The following is a 15,125-nucleotide window of genomic DNA, read 5'->3' on the forward strand; positions in this document are numbered from 1 at the left end:
GAACTTCTTCCCCACAATCTGGCGCCATTTCTCTCTCAGTCCATGTCTGTCCACTGTCCTTTGTGTAATGTTCTTCACTTTGCTCTTACCTTCTCCGTCTGTCTCCATACTCCCTTGTTTGTCATTACTTCCTGTTCTCCACCTACTGTCTTCCCCGCTGACTTCCCTACTGCTCCTTCTCTGGTTCATGAGCTTCCTTCTCTTCTTTCTTTTTCATCTTAACTTAGACCTGCTACACTGCTGTGGCCTTGCCTCCCCTGAATTCTCTCACGCATTTAGTGAGAATCTCTCCTGAGCCAACAGTGGTTTTAGAAGAAGAGATGCTTTTACTCGTGGATTCCTTTTTCCTGGGCACCTTATAATTTAAATAAGCTCCTGAAAAATGCCATTAAAATTAATCATGTTCATGCATATTGAAGAGGGAAAAATAACATTTGCACAATAGCAGTTCTTTCTGGGCCAATAGAACAACTGAAACATTGGTTAAAAACGGCCGTCACAAACAGAGCAGAGACATCGCCTGTGTACATAATGAAAGCCAACGTTTCTTTGCCTATAAATTCAAGAAATTTGTTATCCACTCAAAAATAATGGAACAAAATCCATAAATGCCCTTTATTTCATCATCTTAATAGTGACTTTCATTTCTGACATGCAGCAGCATGAACTCAAATACATTATTCATGACAATTAGGGTTGTTTCTTTAAGAATTCTACTCAGTTCTGCAGGTTATAATGAGTTTGTATTTGTCAAATGGTTTTTATGCTTAAAAGAAAAGGTAATGACAAACAACCATTGGAATTGCTGGGTGCGCTACCCTGGTGCTGGGTTTCATAACCTGCCTCTTTGGCAACTCAGGGTCCTTGGAGAAATCTGTGTGGATGTGAAAACCAGCACATTATTTCACTGTTAGCAGCACTGCTGGGATGAAAGAGAAGGTGTGTGGGCCTACTCTTTGTTTATTTTCCTTCTTGAGATGATTAGCTTAGGAAACAGAGTAGGCAGTGTGTTCTAAATGCAAAGTTTGTTCATGGAGTTTTAGAACTCAAGAATGTAGGCAGGTTTATGAGAAGTGCTATATTGTTAACTCCCAGTTCACATAAGATGTTGTTACACCTGGCCTTCATTTTACTAATGGGGAAACTGAGGCTCACAAATGTAGATATTAATAAAATAAACAAACGAAGAAGAAATTTTTTAGTTGCGTCAAGAAGGCATGGTGGATAACAGCCACTGGTATCTCAAGAACTTGAGAACACATCTCCTTGGAAAAATAGGTTCTAGTACAATACCCTTTCCACAGAGAAACAAACTAAGGCTGTGAAGTAACCTAAAGTTTTAACTTCAGACCATCCTTTGAGGTTACTTTAGGTCTTTGAGTTTGCAAGACTGCCACGCAGGCCTTCCCTGAGCTTGTCAGGTTAGCATGTGGCCCCTTCGTCCACCCAGTCTCTGTTCAAGCAGTCTACATTGCAATTTTGACAAAGAAAAGGCATAGAATAGCTGTTTATTTGCCCTTAGTCAACGTTTCCACATGTCACAGCTGACCTAGACCCCTCGTAGAAAATGGGTTTTGCACCAGTGTGTCTAGGTTCTCTGGAAGCAGCATTTAGTCACACCTGCATCCACGATTTGTTAGCTTTTAGGAACCCAGTGGAGGAAAGCAGAGTAATCTGTCTCTTGAGTTACCAAGAAACTTGAGCGTTTGTCTCTCTATGGCTTAGTTTGCATTTTTTAGTTCTCAAACTAAAAAGAAAACAAACAAACAAAACCTTTGTGGATGAAAAGGGGCCACATGCTAACCTGACTAACTCAGGGAAGGCCTGCGCAGCGGCCTTGCAAACTCAAGGGATCTAAAGTCACCACAAAGGCTGGTCTGAAATGAAAACCTTTTAGTTAAAAAGCAGTTTATAGTGGGTAGTCATGTCTTAGGCCAGTATCTTTCCTGACAAAGATCAACTATTCTCTTTAGTGAGCCTATTGTCTTTTTGCATCTAAGATAACATACCTGCAGAATATCAGGCTAACTTGCAACTTCCCTTTTTTCTGGACCCTCTTAGGGCACAACTAATGGCACCAGGGCAAATTCCCTCATTGTTACCATGTTAATCATTGATTGTTAACTATCCTGTATCCGTCTGTGTAAAACAAGTATGTGTCTATCATTTTAGTTTTTATCCATTCCCAGAGGTTTCCCTGCTTTGCTTTCTCCCGCCTCCTTAATCCATCGCCAGTGGAGTTCATGTACCCCACTTATGTCTCCTCCTTTGATTGCAAAGTCTAAAACAAGGTAAAAAAAAAAAACCCCCGCCATTCTCTGGAGCACTATCTCAATCCCTTGAGATTCTGCTTCCTGGCAATTGTCAACAGTTTGGCTCAAATAAACTCACAAAAACTCCTTACAGTTCTGAATATATATATATATACATATAGATATATACACTTGTACCTACTGGAAAGGTTGCTATGTTGACTAAACTAGTTCATATTTGTAAAGTGCTTGGCAGGCACTGAACACATTTGCCACAATAATTTTTATTATACATCAGTGTTCAGAGCTGGTAAACTCCAAATGTCTGCTGTTGAGATGGTGAGGACAGGGTTCGAATCCTTCAATAGTTTAGCATTAATCACCCGTTAAGGATGAAGAAAAAGCTCCCTAGTAAGCAGAGGGTTTCCAACAGCCTCACCAGATCCACTTGCTCCCCTGATCCCTTCAGGTCTCAGCTCAAAAGTCACCACCAGGCAGGGCTCAGCGACCCGGGAGGAGAGCAGAGGTCACTGGGAGACTGTGCCAGCGTGGGCAGGTCCTCGGAGCCCTCACTGCCAGGAGCAGCAGTCCCTTGTCCATCCTCAGGGGACAACTGAAGCCCCAGGGTCGCAGGGATGCGGGGCATCTGCATTTGCTCAGACCCGCATCCGGGGGCACAGCACAGCGCGAGGGCCGCCCGCCTCTGAAGCGGCTCCGGGGCCTTGGGGCCAGGCTGGGGGACCGGCCTCCGCTGGCGCCCGGGGCTCACCCACCCAAGCGGTCCTGGCACCCAGAGCGGGGCACGTGGCAGGGGCGGGGCCTCGGGGGCGGGGTCTTGTGGGCGGGGCCTTGCCGAGGGGGCGGGGCCTTGCCGAGGGGGCGGGACAAAGGGGCCGGCGGGCCCGCCTCCGGGCCTCGCAGCCTCTCCGCCTCCCGGCCTCCCCGCCTCCGGCCCCGCTCCCCGCTCCCCGTTCCTGCTAAGATGGCGTCCCCGGCGGCCGTGCGGGCGCTTCTGCGAGACCTGGCGCTCCGGCCCCGGCTCCTGGCGGCCAGGTCGCAGGTGAGCGGGGCGCTGGCGGGCGCCGCTGCCGGTCCCCTCCTCCTGCCCCGGGGGCGCGGCGCTTCGTCCGGGGCGCACGGGGACCCACACCTCCGCGCGGCGCGGGCCAGGGCCGGGCGGGATGGCAGCCCGGGGTCCCAGCCTGGGAACCGCGCGGCTGTCACCCGGCGCGGGCGGCCCCGAGCTCCGGCGCTGCCCCGTGCCGAGCGCTCCCCGCAAGTTTAGGAAAAGTTCCCCCACGGTTTGGAGCCCGAGGTTTGACCCGCTTTCCCGTTCAGCGGCCGAAGCGCCCCCATCCCGAGCGCGCGAGGGCCACGTGGGAACCCGCCTGCCAACCCACCAGCGGCTCTCGGCGGGCTGCCCGCTGTGCAGACTCGGGGCGCCGAGCTGGCGAGAAACTCAGTGAAAATCAGTTCCGTCTCTAACACACATCGGAGCACTGGCCCCGTCCGCCTTTTCCTGTTCACAGGGAGTGAGAGCCCCAGGGGGCCTGGGGTGCTGAATAGGGGCGGCTGGAACTGAGCGTCCACGGCGTTTACTTCTGCAGACTCGGGGGTCAGAAGGCCTGGGGGGTCAGAAGGCCCTGGGGGTCAGAAGGCCCTGGGGGGGTCAGAAGGCTCTGGGGGGGTCAGAAGGCCCTGGGGGGTCAGGAAGCCCTGGGGGGGTCAGAAGGCCCTGGGGGGTCAGAAGGCTCTGGGGGGGGTCAGAAGGCCCTGGGGGGGTCAGAAGGCCCTGGGGGGGTCAGGAAGCCCTGGGGGGGGGGTCAGAAGGCCCTGGGGGGGTCAGAAGGCCCTGGGGGTCAGAAGGCTGGGGGGGGGCGGGTCAGAAGGCCTGTGGCGGGTCAGAAGGCCTGGGGGGTCAGGAGTTGGTGGGAGGCCTGGAGGAGTCACTCTGCCACTGCAGCTCCCTCCCTGATCTGTTCCCTTGTTTGCAGAAAGGACTGTGGGCTCAGCCACAGCACAGCCACTTGCTTGTCCATTTTCCCACTTTAATGATGAGAAGCAAATTGGCATCCGTGCAGCTTTAACCAGGATATGCGTAGTATAGTTTTTCAGGAAATTGAAAGATAGCGACTAAAGATTTTTTGAGTTACTTTAAGCTTTGTTTAATTATGACATCCGCGAAGTATTTTTTTTGTTTGTTTTCACCTTCCATTTCCTGACTTCTCATTTCTCTCTTTTTGTTAATGTAAATAAAAAGGTGATGATCCTTAGTACTGTGATATCCTTCCTAGGCACTTGCCAGTGTGGTGGGAAAGCGGAAGGAACAGTGGTTTTGTCTAATTAAAATCACTAGTAACTGGGAATATGGAGTGAGGAGAATGCCTGCAGGTGATCAAGTCCTATTCATTATTTAGGTGTGACAGAAAACAAGAACTGTGCCTGTAGACCTGAATTGATAAGGAACTGGGGGCTAGGGCATGAAAACGCAAGCAAAGGGAGTAATGGCACAGAGAAACACAAGTGTTTAGCTGACGTGTAGGGCTTCTTGCTTGCCTGCCCAAGAAATGGGAGCCTGAACACAGCGCTTGAGAACCTGGTGGGGGAGAGCTACCTTGGTTTGGCAAGAAGACTAGGTACACAGATCTCCAGTCTCTTAATTCCATCTGGTAACCTTGACTTACACACTTGTAGATGATGTGTTATTGTGTACACAGAAGGCTTAGCAGATGAGAGAACAGTACACTCTTGATGTTGCGGACCTCGGTTTAACGGACTTTGGATTTAACAGACAAAATTTCTGGTCTGTATGTGGAATGTGAAAATTAACACCCTGTTACTTTTAAAATGCTTTTAACCAAGATTTGCTTATAATTAAATTAACAGGTTTTTTTTGTTATTAATTCACTGTTTAACGTTTTAGCAAATAGGCCATATGTTGGGAAAAACACTAGTAATTTCACCTTCATAAATAAATATTACATATCTACAACTATAGTGTACATATTTAAATCCAAGAGTCCGTGGTCACGTGCTGTAATTGGTTCTGTTGTTGGTTGGCGTGACTTGGTGAATGTATGCATTTACTAGACCTATTCAGTATATATTTAAAATTGCAGTAGAAAACTTCTGTGAAACTTAACTTTTCATACATACTTAATTTTAATTACACAAATGTGTCTACATAAGTAAAAGGTAAACTAAGTACTTTGTCAATTTTTAACATACACATTCAGAAAAACCTACGTTTTAAAAAAATATATTTTATTGATTTTTTAGAGAGGAAGGGAGAGGGATAGAGAGTTAGAAACATCGATCAGCTGCCTCCTGCACACCCCCTACTGGGGATGTACCCGCAACCAAGGTACATGCCCTTGACTGGAATTGAGCCTGGGACCCTTGAGTCCTCAGGCTGACGCTCTATCCACTAAGCCAAACCGGTTAGGGCAAGAAAAACCTACTTTATTATATAACGGATTTTGGCTTTAACGGACACTCTCTTGCCTGAATTAGTCCGTTCTATTGTTATTTTTTAAAGACAGAACTGTCCAAGAAAATGGGCATATTTGAGCATCTAGTCCAACCAGCTCATTTCAAAGGCAGGAAAATTGAGGCCTAAAGAATTTTAATGACTGTTCAAGGTTATAAAGAGAGTGTGACACAGCTGATCACAGAATAAAAGGCTTACTTTTATGTTTCCCTTGCATCATCCCTTGCCTTGTGAGTGTATATTTTCATGAAAATGCATTAGCCGGCATGCATGGTAGTCTGGACACCATAGTAACTATATTACACCCATCTCACTAGCACTGCCACACAGTTTCATTTTCTTTATAAACATCTTGGAATTGGCCCCCCCTCCCCCCCAAAAAAGTAGGTGAGTATTGCTTGTGACTTGTAAGGAACTCTTCACATTCTTGGATACTTCTTTTTTCTTTAAATCTTCATCTGAGGACATGGGGGGGGGGGGGGGAGAAAGAAAGAAAGAGAGAGAGAAAAACATTGATGGCTGCCTTCCATATACTCCCTGACTGGGGATCAAACCCAGGTATGTGCCGTGGCCGGGAATTGAACCAGCAACCTGTCAGTGCATGGGACTACACCTAACCAACTTGGCTAATGTACAATTAAACATCACTCACTTTTCCCACAAAACTTAAGAATCCTCACCAGGCATCTCAGAAATCTGTTACCACTCTTGGCTCAGACCCATTTTGTACCAGGCCTTGTGAAAACTGTTGGGTGTTCAGAGATAAAAGAACTAGTGTCGGCTTTGAGAAGTAACTTTGACCCATAGCACGACACTTCATCTAGCCCCTCCCCATAGTTAAATTTAACATTTGACACATTTTCCTAATGCTAATGCCATTGAAAGTTCATTTCCTTTCTTGGCTTTACTGTTTTGATTTTTGATTGATGTTATATCCTTTAGTCATTTCTTATTTTACATATATTTTTGTATTTGGCCTATAGGTAGAACAGGACTGTTCTAGGGGCTGACATTTGGGAGTGGTGACCAAGGCAGGCAGAGCCCTTGGCCACATACTTTATTTTAATGGGAGTGGGGATGGGCTAGAATGATCATACATACAGAAACAGTAATGATGGCTTTAGCCAATGACTAATGCTATGAAGAAAACAAAACGGTCACGGAATCGAGAATGAATAGCTTCGCCAGTAGGGTGGTATAGATTAGATGATTAAGGAAACCATTTTGGTGAGGTAGTTTTATAGTTTTGGTTTAATTTTTTATTGCAATATAACACACATACTAAATATAATAATAAAAGCGTAATATGCTAATTAGACCGGACATCCTTCTGGACGACCTTCCGGAAGAAGCTGGGGTTGCGAGGGCTTAGGTGGCCTTCGAGGTGGGCAGGGGCCGAGGAAGAGGAGGCCACAGTGGGTGGCAGGGGCCGAGCCCCTTGCACAAATGTCGTGCCCCAGGCCTCCAGTATGTTGTAAATGAACAGCTCAATGAGTTCACAGACTGAACATGCCCAAGCAACCAAATCCAAATCCAGATCAAGAAAAGAATCATCTAGCAGTAACCCAAAGAACTGCCTGTGTTCCTTCCTTTCACTACCTTCCCCCTAAAAAGGGTGACTACTCCCCTAACTTATATCAACCACACACTGATTTCCTTCCTTTTTTACTTTATGTAAATGAAATTATATAACATGCACTCACATGGCTCAACATTATGTTTATGAGATCCTGGTGCTGACTTTTTGACATTTGAGCAGAGACTGAGTAATGAAAGTAGCCAGCCAGGTGAAACTCTGGGGAAGAGTGTATTAGGCAGAGAGGACAGCAATGCAAAGGCCCTGGGGCAGGAATGAGCTCAGCATGTCCAGGCAGTTAGAGGGGAAAATGGCAGTGCAGGTAGTGCTCTGAGAGGTCAGCAGGGGTCAGGTCTTGTGGAGACTTGTAGGGTCTGATAAGGTGTTTTAAGAGCTTAGAGTGGCTTAGTGACTTGCCCAGAGCTGTTCAGTTAGTAAACAACAGCTGGGTCTGAATCCCAGGCTAGATGCCCCTCAGCAGGCATGCTCGTGACTGCTGTGCACTCTATTTGGATCCAGCTAGGCTGGTTTTCAGACCTTTCAGGGCAAAGTTTAGGTCTACGTGGTTAGGCTTCTTCTCACAGACCCAAAATCTGGCAGATAGACCCTGAATAGTCCAAATAGCCAGAACAGGGCGCTGTGGTACATGGCAGTGAGTACAGCAGGCACAGCCATGGCATGAGCGGACATCTTGGTGAGGGCGCTGCGTTTAAATGGTTAATCGTGGTTCTAAGTGTTGTCTTGCTGCCTCTGGTACATTTCCCCTCGTATAGCGGGGTGAAGCCCGCAGAGCTGTTCTGTCAGAGGACCAGAGAGAGGCATTGTGGGAAACTCCTTACGCCAGGTCCCAGCCTTATGCTTCTCCGCGGAGCCCAGAGCTCTGTCCGGAACTGGGAGAGGTGGATGTAGTTGAGGGAAACGTGTAAACTTCAGAACGGGTGGCTGCAGCTTCTCTGTCTGCTCTTCCCGGAAGTGGGCGGTGGAGGGTGATGTGTGTTGGCCTTCAGACGGGAAGGACTAAAGGTCATGTGCAAGTTCTTATCAGTTAAACGAGGCTGTGGAGGCTGCACTGAAGTTGTGACGTCACCTGTACCTGCCTTCTTGCCTAGAAAAAGGAAGATGTGACTTTTTTTTTTTTTAGAAATGAAGTACAGCTATGATTTCTGCTGTTAGAAAAGGAAACCCGTCTCAGATGATTTACCAGTGGTTCTCAACCTCCTGGCCCTTTAAATACAGTTCCCCATGTTGTGACACAACCATAAAATTATTTTCGTTGCTACTTCATAACTGTATTGTTGCTACTGTTATGAATCGTAATGTAAATATCTAATATGCAGGATGGGCTTAGGCGACACCTGTGAAAGGGTCATTCGACCGCCAAAGGGGTCGCGACTCACAGGTTGAGAACCGCTGATTTAGACGCTCAGCTATTAACCTGTGTGGGGGAAGGCCTCGAAGGCATAGCTCCTGTGTCAGATTGGTTTTGTTTCCTGTAAATGAAACATTTCTGTTATGGTGGGTGGTGGCGCTCACAGGCCCACAGGAGTGAGAACTTCGCTGCCCTTGTACCCTGGCCCAGTTCTGCCGGCACAGTGCCCAGAAAGCCACTGAAATACCTTGTATTTTGGGGAGGGAAAGAAATTACGTAAGTAACCTCCGATCATTCGTCCTTCAATTCTCTTTACTACTCAATCTGGAATTGGCAGTTGATACATTGCTTTGTTTTATTTGATGGAAATGTTTTGTCTGAAGAACTTAAGAGATATGTACATGTTTGAGCAGATGATGAAATTGATACACTAATGAAATTTTGGGAAATAGTACCTGGAGTTAGTTTGGTGAAGAAGGTGGAGGCGGGAGGCATTCCAGACAGAGTGGACTGCGTGCACAGGCGCAGGAGAGAACAGGGGAGCTAGAGGGGCCATTGCACACGGTTTGCTCTAGACCAGTGGCTCTCAACCTTCCTGATGCCGTGACCCTTTAATACAGTTCCTCATGTGGTGGTGACCCCCAACCATAAAATTGTTTTCGTTGCTACTTCATAACTGTAATTTTGCTACTGTTATGAATTGGAATGTAAATATCTCATATGCAGGATGTATTTTCATTGTTACAAATTGAACATAATTAAAGCACAGTGATTAATCACAAAAACAATATGTAATTATATATGTGTTTTCCGATGGTCTTAGGCGATCCCTGTGAAAGGGTCATTCGACCCCCAAAGGGGTCGCAACCCACAGGTTGGCGACCCACAGGTTGAGAACCACTGCTCTAGAGCGTGCAGGTGAGTAACAGAAGGTGAGGGGCCATCCAGGTAACTTAGGCAAGCAAGGGAGAAGGGGCCGTGGAAAGTCCAGTTGTGAAAGGGCTTTCATAATAATCACAGGAGTATTCATTTCCTCTGGGACAGACTGTAGTTCTGTACATTGTTTCTTAACCCTAACAGCATCACTGCAGGAGAGATTGTACTACCTTCATGTTGCATGTAAGGGAACAGAGGCACAAGGGCTCACATAGCAACTGGCTTAAAATCACAGTGGGGCCAGTCACCTGCCTTGGCCGATAAGCCACTTCTGCTGTTATAGCGTTCGCTAGGTGGCCAAAGGATCCTGTTGGGCTGACATTCGGTTACACAATGCTTACCTTTTCCCCTCCCTTCGCCCCCGAGTGCTGGGTTTGTGCTGACTCAGGTGTTGTGTTATCACCACTGAGCAGCTGTCCTCTGCAGGCCCCTGCTCGCCTCCCCGCTTTCCCTGGCTTTGGGGTCTGGGAAACAGTGACAGAGGAGAAAAGCGAATGAGTTCTGTGTTCAGAGAAAACCAAGTTCAAATTCTGGTCTGCCAGGTTCTTGCTCTGCAAATTATTGAACTTGATAAAACCTCAATTAGTTTTTCTCTAAAAGGGAATAATTCTCACAGATGGTCACAAAGATTAAGATGATGTATATGACGTTTGGCATTATGGTTAGATGGTGGGCTCAGTGAGTATTTCTCGCAGTGGATTTGAAGCTAAATTTGCATTTTTAAAGGTTTATTAAACTAGAATAATTTTCATTTCCCAAATTGTTAAACAGTTATTTTTGCTGCCATATGAGGGTCAGGCACTGGCTTGGTGCTTCTGTTTTATTTCATTTGATCCTGGCAACAACCCTGTGAAACGGGGATGATTATTCTCCGTTTACATCCGGGGAACCTGAGGCGCAGGGCGCTCAAGTCCTGGGGCTGAGAGGGGATTGGCGACAAACCCGTCACCGGCAGAGCTGCCCCTGATGCCCTCCCTGCGGGACACTTTCCACAGATGGCGCAAAGGTCTGATGGGGCTCAGGGTGGCAGTGGGGACGGCCACGTGGGGAGGCAGCTCAGTTGCACCATCCTTGCTGTTGCTCATTCCAGAAACATTTGCACATCCTGGTGTTGATTTAGTAGCCACGGCTCTGGACCTCATGTGCATCAAAGATTTGAGGTGGGGGGGACATGTGAAGAACAAACTAATCACACCATGTCCCAAAGGGCACCTGGTACCTGCCCTTCACTGCCTGCCCAGTACAAAGACGGCCTTCAGGGTTTCAGGAACGCGGGAGAAACTGAACTTGCGTTGATTTGCAAGGTAGACTTGGGGCGACGGTAATGGAGGGTGGTTCCCGGTGGCCTGAGTTCAGACCTTGATCACTGTGCTGAGTATGTGGCCAGCTGTGGCCCTTTCCTAGAAATTACTCCAAATGAATAACACTTAGGCATTAGTCACGAGTAGAAGATTTCTCACGTTCACCTTTAAAATTTATTGTTACTTTAGAAATTGGAAGGATTTGGTGTAAAGTTGAATTGATATTGGAGACACGGCAAAGCACAAGAATAGGTCCGTGCAAGCTTCTCCACGTGCTTGCCCCCGTTCCATTCCTGGGCTGTCTTGTCCCACGACTGTGACTCCAGGGCACTGGGGAACCTCGGGGCTGCCACGTGGGGTTTGAGGTAGGGAGCAGCAAGACGGGCGGCTGGAGACATGATCAGGGGCACAATTCTGCGGAGGCCTGTGAATCTGGAAGTGGATTAGGGCTTGTTCTGAGGGCAGTGGGGAGCCGTCGAAGGGTTTAGATGTTGGCATGGCGAGGGCAGTTTTGTGTGTTAGGGTACCCTTCTGCATGCTGCTCATTGGGGTGGCGGAATGACAGAATGGAGATCCTTGGGGGACTCCCAGCGACTCAGTGCCATTAGTAATTGTGCCAGGAGAACAGGCTGTAAGCAGGACTGCGGCCAGATTGCCTGCGCTCAGATCTTGCCTTCGACCCTGATTACCTTTGTGTCCTTCAACACGTAACAGTTTATTACAAGACTCACTTTCTTCTTTGTTTTTTGATTCATTTGTAGTTTTATTTTTTATTGAATTTATTGGGGTGACATTGGTTAATAAAATGGGTTTCAGATGTACATTTCTATAGCACATCATCTAAGATTCCCTTCTTTTTTTTTTTAAATATATTTTATTGATTTTTTACAGAGAGGTAGGGAGAGGGATAGAGAGCCAGAAACATCGATGAGAGAGAAACATCGATCAGCTGCCTCCTGCACACCCCCTACTGGGAATGTGCCTGCAACCAAGGTACATGCCCCTGCCCGGAATCGTACCTGGGTCCCTTCAGTCCGCAGGCTGACGCTCTATCCACTGAGCCACACCAGTCAGGGCCTCCCTTTCTTCTTTCTCATATTTCAGCGTCTCTGAAAACGGAAAGTGTTTGTACACTTGTGTCATAGATCGGTTGACAGTTTTGTCCCTCCAATGGCACATAAAATGGGAGAAGATGGGGCTTGAACTAAAATTAGGATGACTACATATTTTATTGCCACATTGGGATACTTTTGAGTGTGAGCTTGAGCACTGTGAATAATTTCACTGGGACCACAGGTGCAACAAGACTGTCCCTGAAAACAGGTTTATAGTCGTTGAACTAAAATGCGCTCAGTGGTGGTGATGGGATAGGAGAAAGACTGGCGCTGTTAAGGCGATGCCCTGGACAAGACCCCTGATTTCCCTGCTGGGTCCCCATTGCTGCCCTCTGCCCTCTGCCCTCTGCCATATAGCAGAAAGGTGATGAAGGCTCTACACCAGGGGTGGGCAAACTTTTTGACTCGAGGGCCACAATGGGTTCTTAAACTGGACCGGAGGGCCGGAACAAAAGCATGGATGGAGTGTTTGTGTGAACTAATATAAATTTAAAGTAAACATCATTACATAAAAGGGTACGGTCTTTTTTTTTTTTTAGTTTTATTCATTTCAAACGGGCCGGATCTGGCCCGCGGGCCGTAGTTTGCCCACGGCTGCTCTACACTGTCCCTGAGCTAGAGGGTGTGAGACCTTGGACTTGCCTCCAGGGCAGGAAAAGTTTTATTGAAAGCAACACATATTAGAACTCAAGACCAGTCTTCCTTGATGCTGGCTTCTCTGCTTTTCTGTTCCATTCACTGCCGCTTACTCATGGTAACATCTTTGTGACTTCTGCCTGCCTATGACTTGTCCATTCCCATGCCCACTCCAGCCCCTGCCCCGCACACATCATCCAGCTTCAGTCTCAGGAAGTTACAGTTCCAGTAACAAGAAAGTCTCCCTGGTCTGGCATCCTTTTGCACCCAGGTTAGGGTTGCTGGTTGGCTGAAAGTTGGGCTGGTTTTGCATGAGGTACCCACCTCTGCCCCTGCTGGTGGCTGGGGTGGGAGGCCTTGGGGACCAGCAGCATGGTGACCCCGAGGAGCAGGGCTCTGAGTGCAGGGTTGGGGGGCGGCCTGTCCATTTAGAGCACCCTGTGTTTCTGTGCTCCACGACCTGCTGCTAAGCTGTCTTCTCTTCAAGGCCATGTTGCTTTGCTTCCATTTGTACATTCCCACATTTCTGAAGATTCTCTTGCTATTCCCTGTTTTGGTTGGCGCTGGACTAATGGACCAGAGCTTAAGGTGATGGCAGATGGCCTTGTAGACCATTGTCTTTGGATCACAGTGAAAAGTAATTAATTATTGGGAATTAATTAATTCTCAGGAGAGAGTTACTAACTGGGGAAATGGGGTGTCATGGGAAGTCATCTCATCCGTACAAATAGCCAAGTGAGTGTTCCCCAGACAGATGTGGACAACAGACTCCCCACAGGCCGGGGCACTTCCTCCGCTTTGCTGGGAACCGTATTCGGGGCTTCGTGCTCCTCCATTTTGTGCTTCCCAGCGAGGATTTGTTTGGGCCACTTGGCACCATGCAGTCAGGAGCTGCCTGTGCAGGGCTGCTGGCTCCTCCATGAGTCCCTGGACAACTGGGCCAGCAGGTCCATGTCACTCACACCATGAGGGGGAGGACTTAGTGTTGAGTCCGTAAAGCTGAAGCCCATTGGGAGTAGAGGGAGCATTGTTAATTATTCCAGGATGATGGGCATGACCGGGACTGGAACCACACTGTCTGGGCTCAGAGCTGGCTTCAGCACTTAATAGATTTGTGATTTTGTGAGATTACTTCTGTGCTTTGTTGGGGGACATCCTCTTTTCTTTTTCATATTTCAGCATCTTGTCATAGGCTGATGGGCAGGTTCTCCCAGTGGGACGTTAGAGAGCTGGCAGCGCACGCTGCGTGTGTCATGATGCTTTCTGTTCTGTTTGATTCCGGTTTATGGTGAGGCTTTGTGAGTGTATAAAATTGGTCTTCTAACTGTGCCGTTTGTGGACCAAAAGGGGCCCTGTAATGAATCATGAGTTCCTGACTGGGCAGGTCGCGGTGGGCAGTCACTCCCAGGCCTGTAGCTTCTGTAGTGGGTGGTTTTAAGCCAGTTGTTCTGTGCATCTAGGTTAACATGCCTTTAAAATGCCAGAAGTGATACCCCCCAAGGCGTCACCACCCTCAGGAGAGCACATAGTCTTACTGTCCTGTAGTCCAACCCACCCCACCTGCTTTCTCCCTCCTTCATGTAATCTTTCTCAGTCCCCTCGTTAATTCCAGATGCACACAGTAAACTGCAGACTGACTCTCCAGAGCAGTTGACATCTTGCTTCCCAGCAAGTTGTCAGTTTGGCCTAAATAAACTTAAAAAATTCTTTATGTTTCACTCCTTTTAGGAATGAAAGGTCATAGTCTGACAATGCTGTATGTTGCGGGGCTAATTTCACGTTGTCTAGACGACTAATAGAAACCCCCCTTTAGCAGTTTGCAAAGCTAAACCATCAAATTAAACGAATGGCATTTCTAGTTGCAGAAGCACCTGGACTTGTGATGGATTTAGTGCCCCGCCCACCTTTGTGGGCTTGCATGTCTGGGATGCGCCTGCCTGTCAGGTGGTGCGGCCCTTTGTGCCCTCCCGGTCAGCCAGTTAGGGCTGATGACAGGAAACTAGGGGAACGGGAGGCCTCTGAACCAGGCGTGGGAGGCCCTGGGAGGCGTTGGTTGCAGTTGTGTGGGGTAGACTGTGGCAGTCTCAGGCCAAGGATGCCACCGAGCAGTACTTCACTTGACCTTAGCCGAAAGGCCGAGAAGCGAATGCGAAAAATGAACACATAAACTTGGCTTAAAAATTTTGTTTTTCACAGGTTTGCATGTTTCTTACATCAACAATGTTTTTTATAAAATATAACTTAATGTGGGGGAAACTTGTAGAGTTAAACTTTCCATTTGATGGTCCAAGTGCGTATGGCATTTCATTTCTCCTAAAAATTAGCAGTGTATCAGTAATGTTATGTTGCTAGTAATCCATGAGTTACAGTACTCTTTTCTTAATGATATTGTCTTCTGTGCTACAGGATGGATCAGTTCCCACAAAAAAATTCAGTCTTTCTTAATAGGT

At 47.6% G+C, this 15,125-nt stretch overlaps 1 protein-coding gene across 1 annotated transcript in view; it reads left to right on the top strand.

The window, feature by feature from the left end:
* The first annotated feature begins 3,140 nt into the window (after positions 1-3,140).
* The window catches only part of SUCLG2 (succinate-CoA ligase GDP-forming subunit beta), a 233,953-nt gene continuing 221,968 nt past the window's right edge, over positions 3,141-15,125 (top strand). The window contains exon 1 of the mRNA XM_081106616.1: positions 3,141-3,312. Within this exon, the coding sequence (XP_080962742.1) occupies positions 3,235-3,312 (78 nt within the window). The 5' untranslated portion in view covers positions 3,141-3,234. The remainder of the gene's footprint in view (positions 3,313-15,125) is intronic.

The sequence above is a fragment of the Myotis nattereri genome (assembly GCF_964212035.1).
Source record: "Myotis nattereri genome assembly, chromosome: 14".
Taxonomy (NCBI): Eukaryota; Metazoa; Chordata; class Mammalia; order Chiroptera; family Vespertilionidae; genus Myotis; species Myotis nattereri.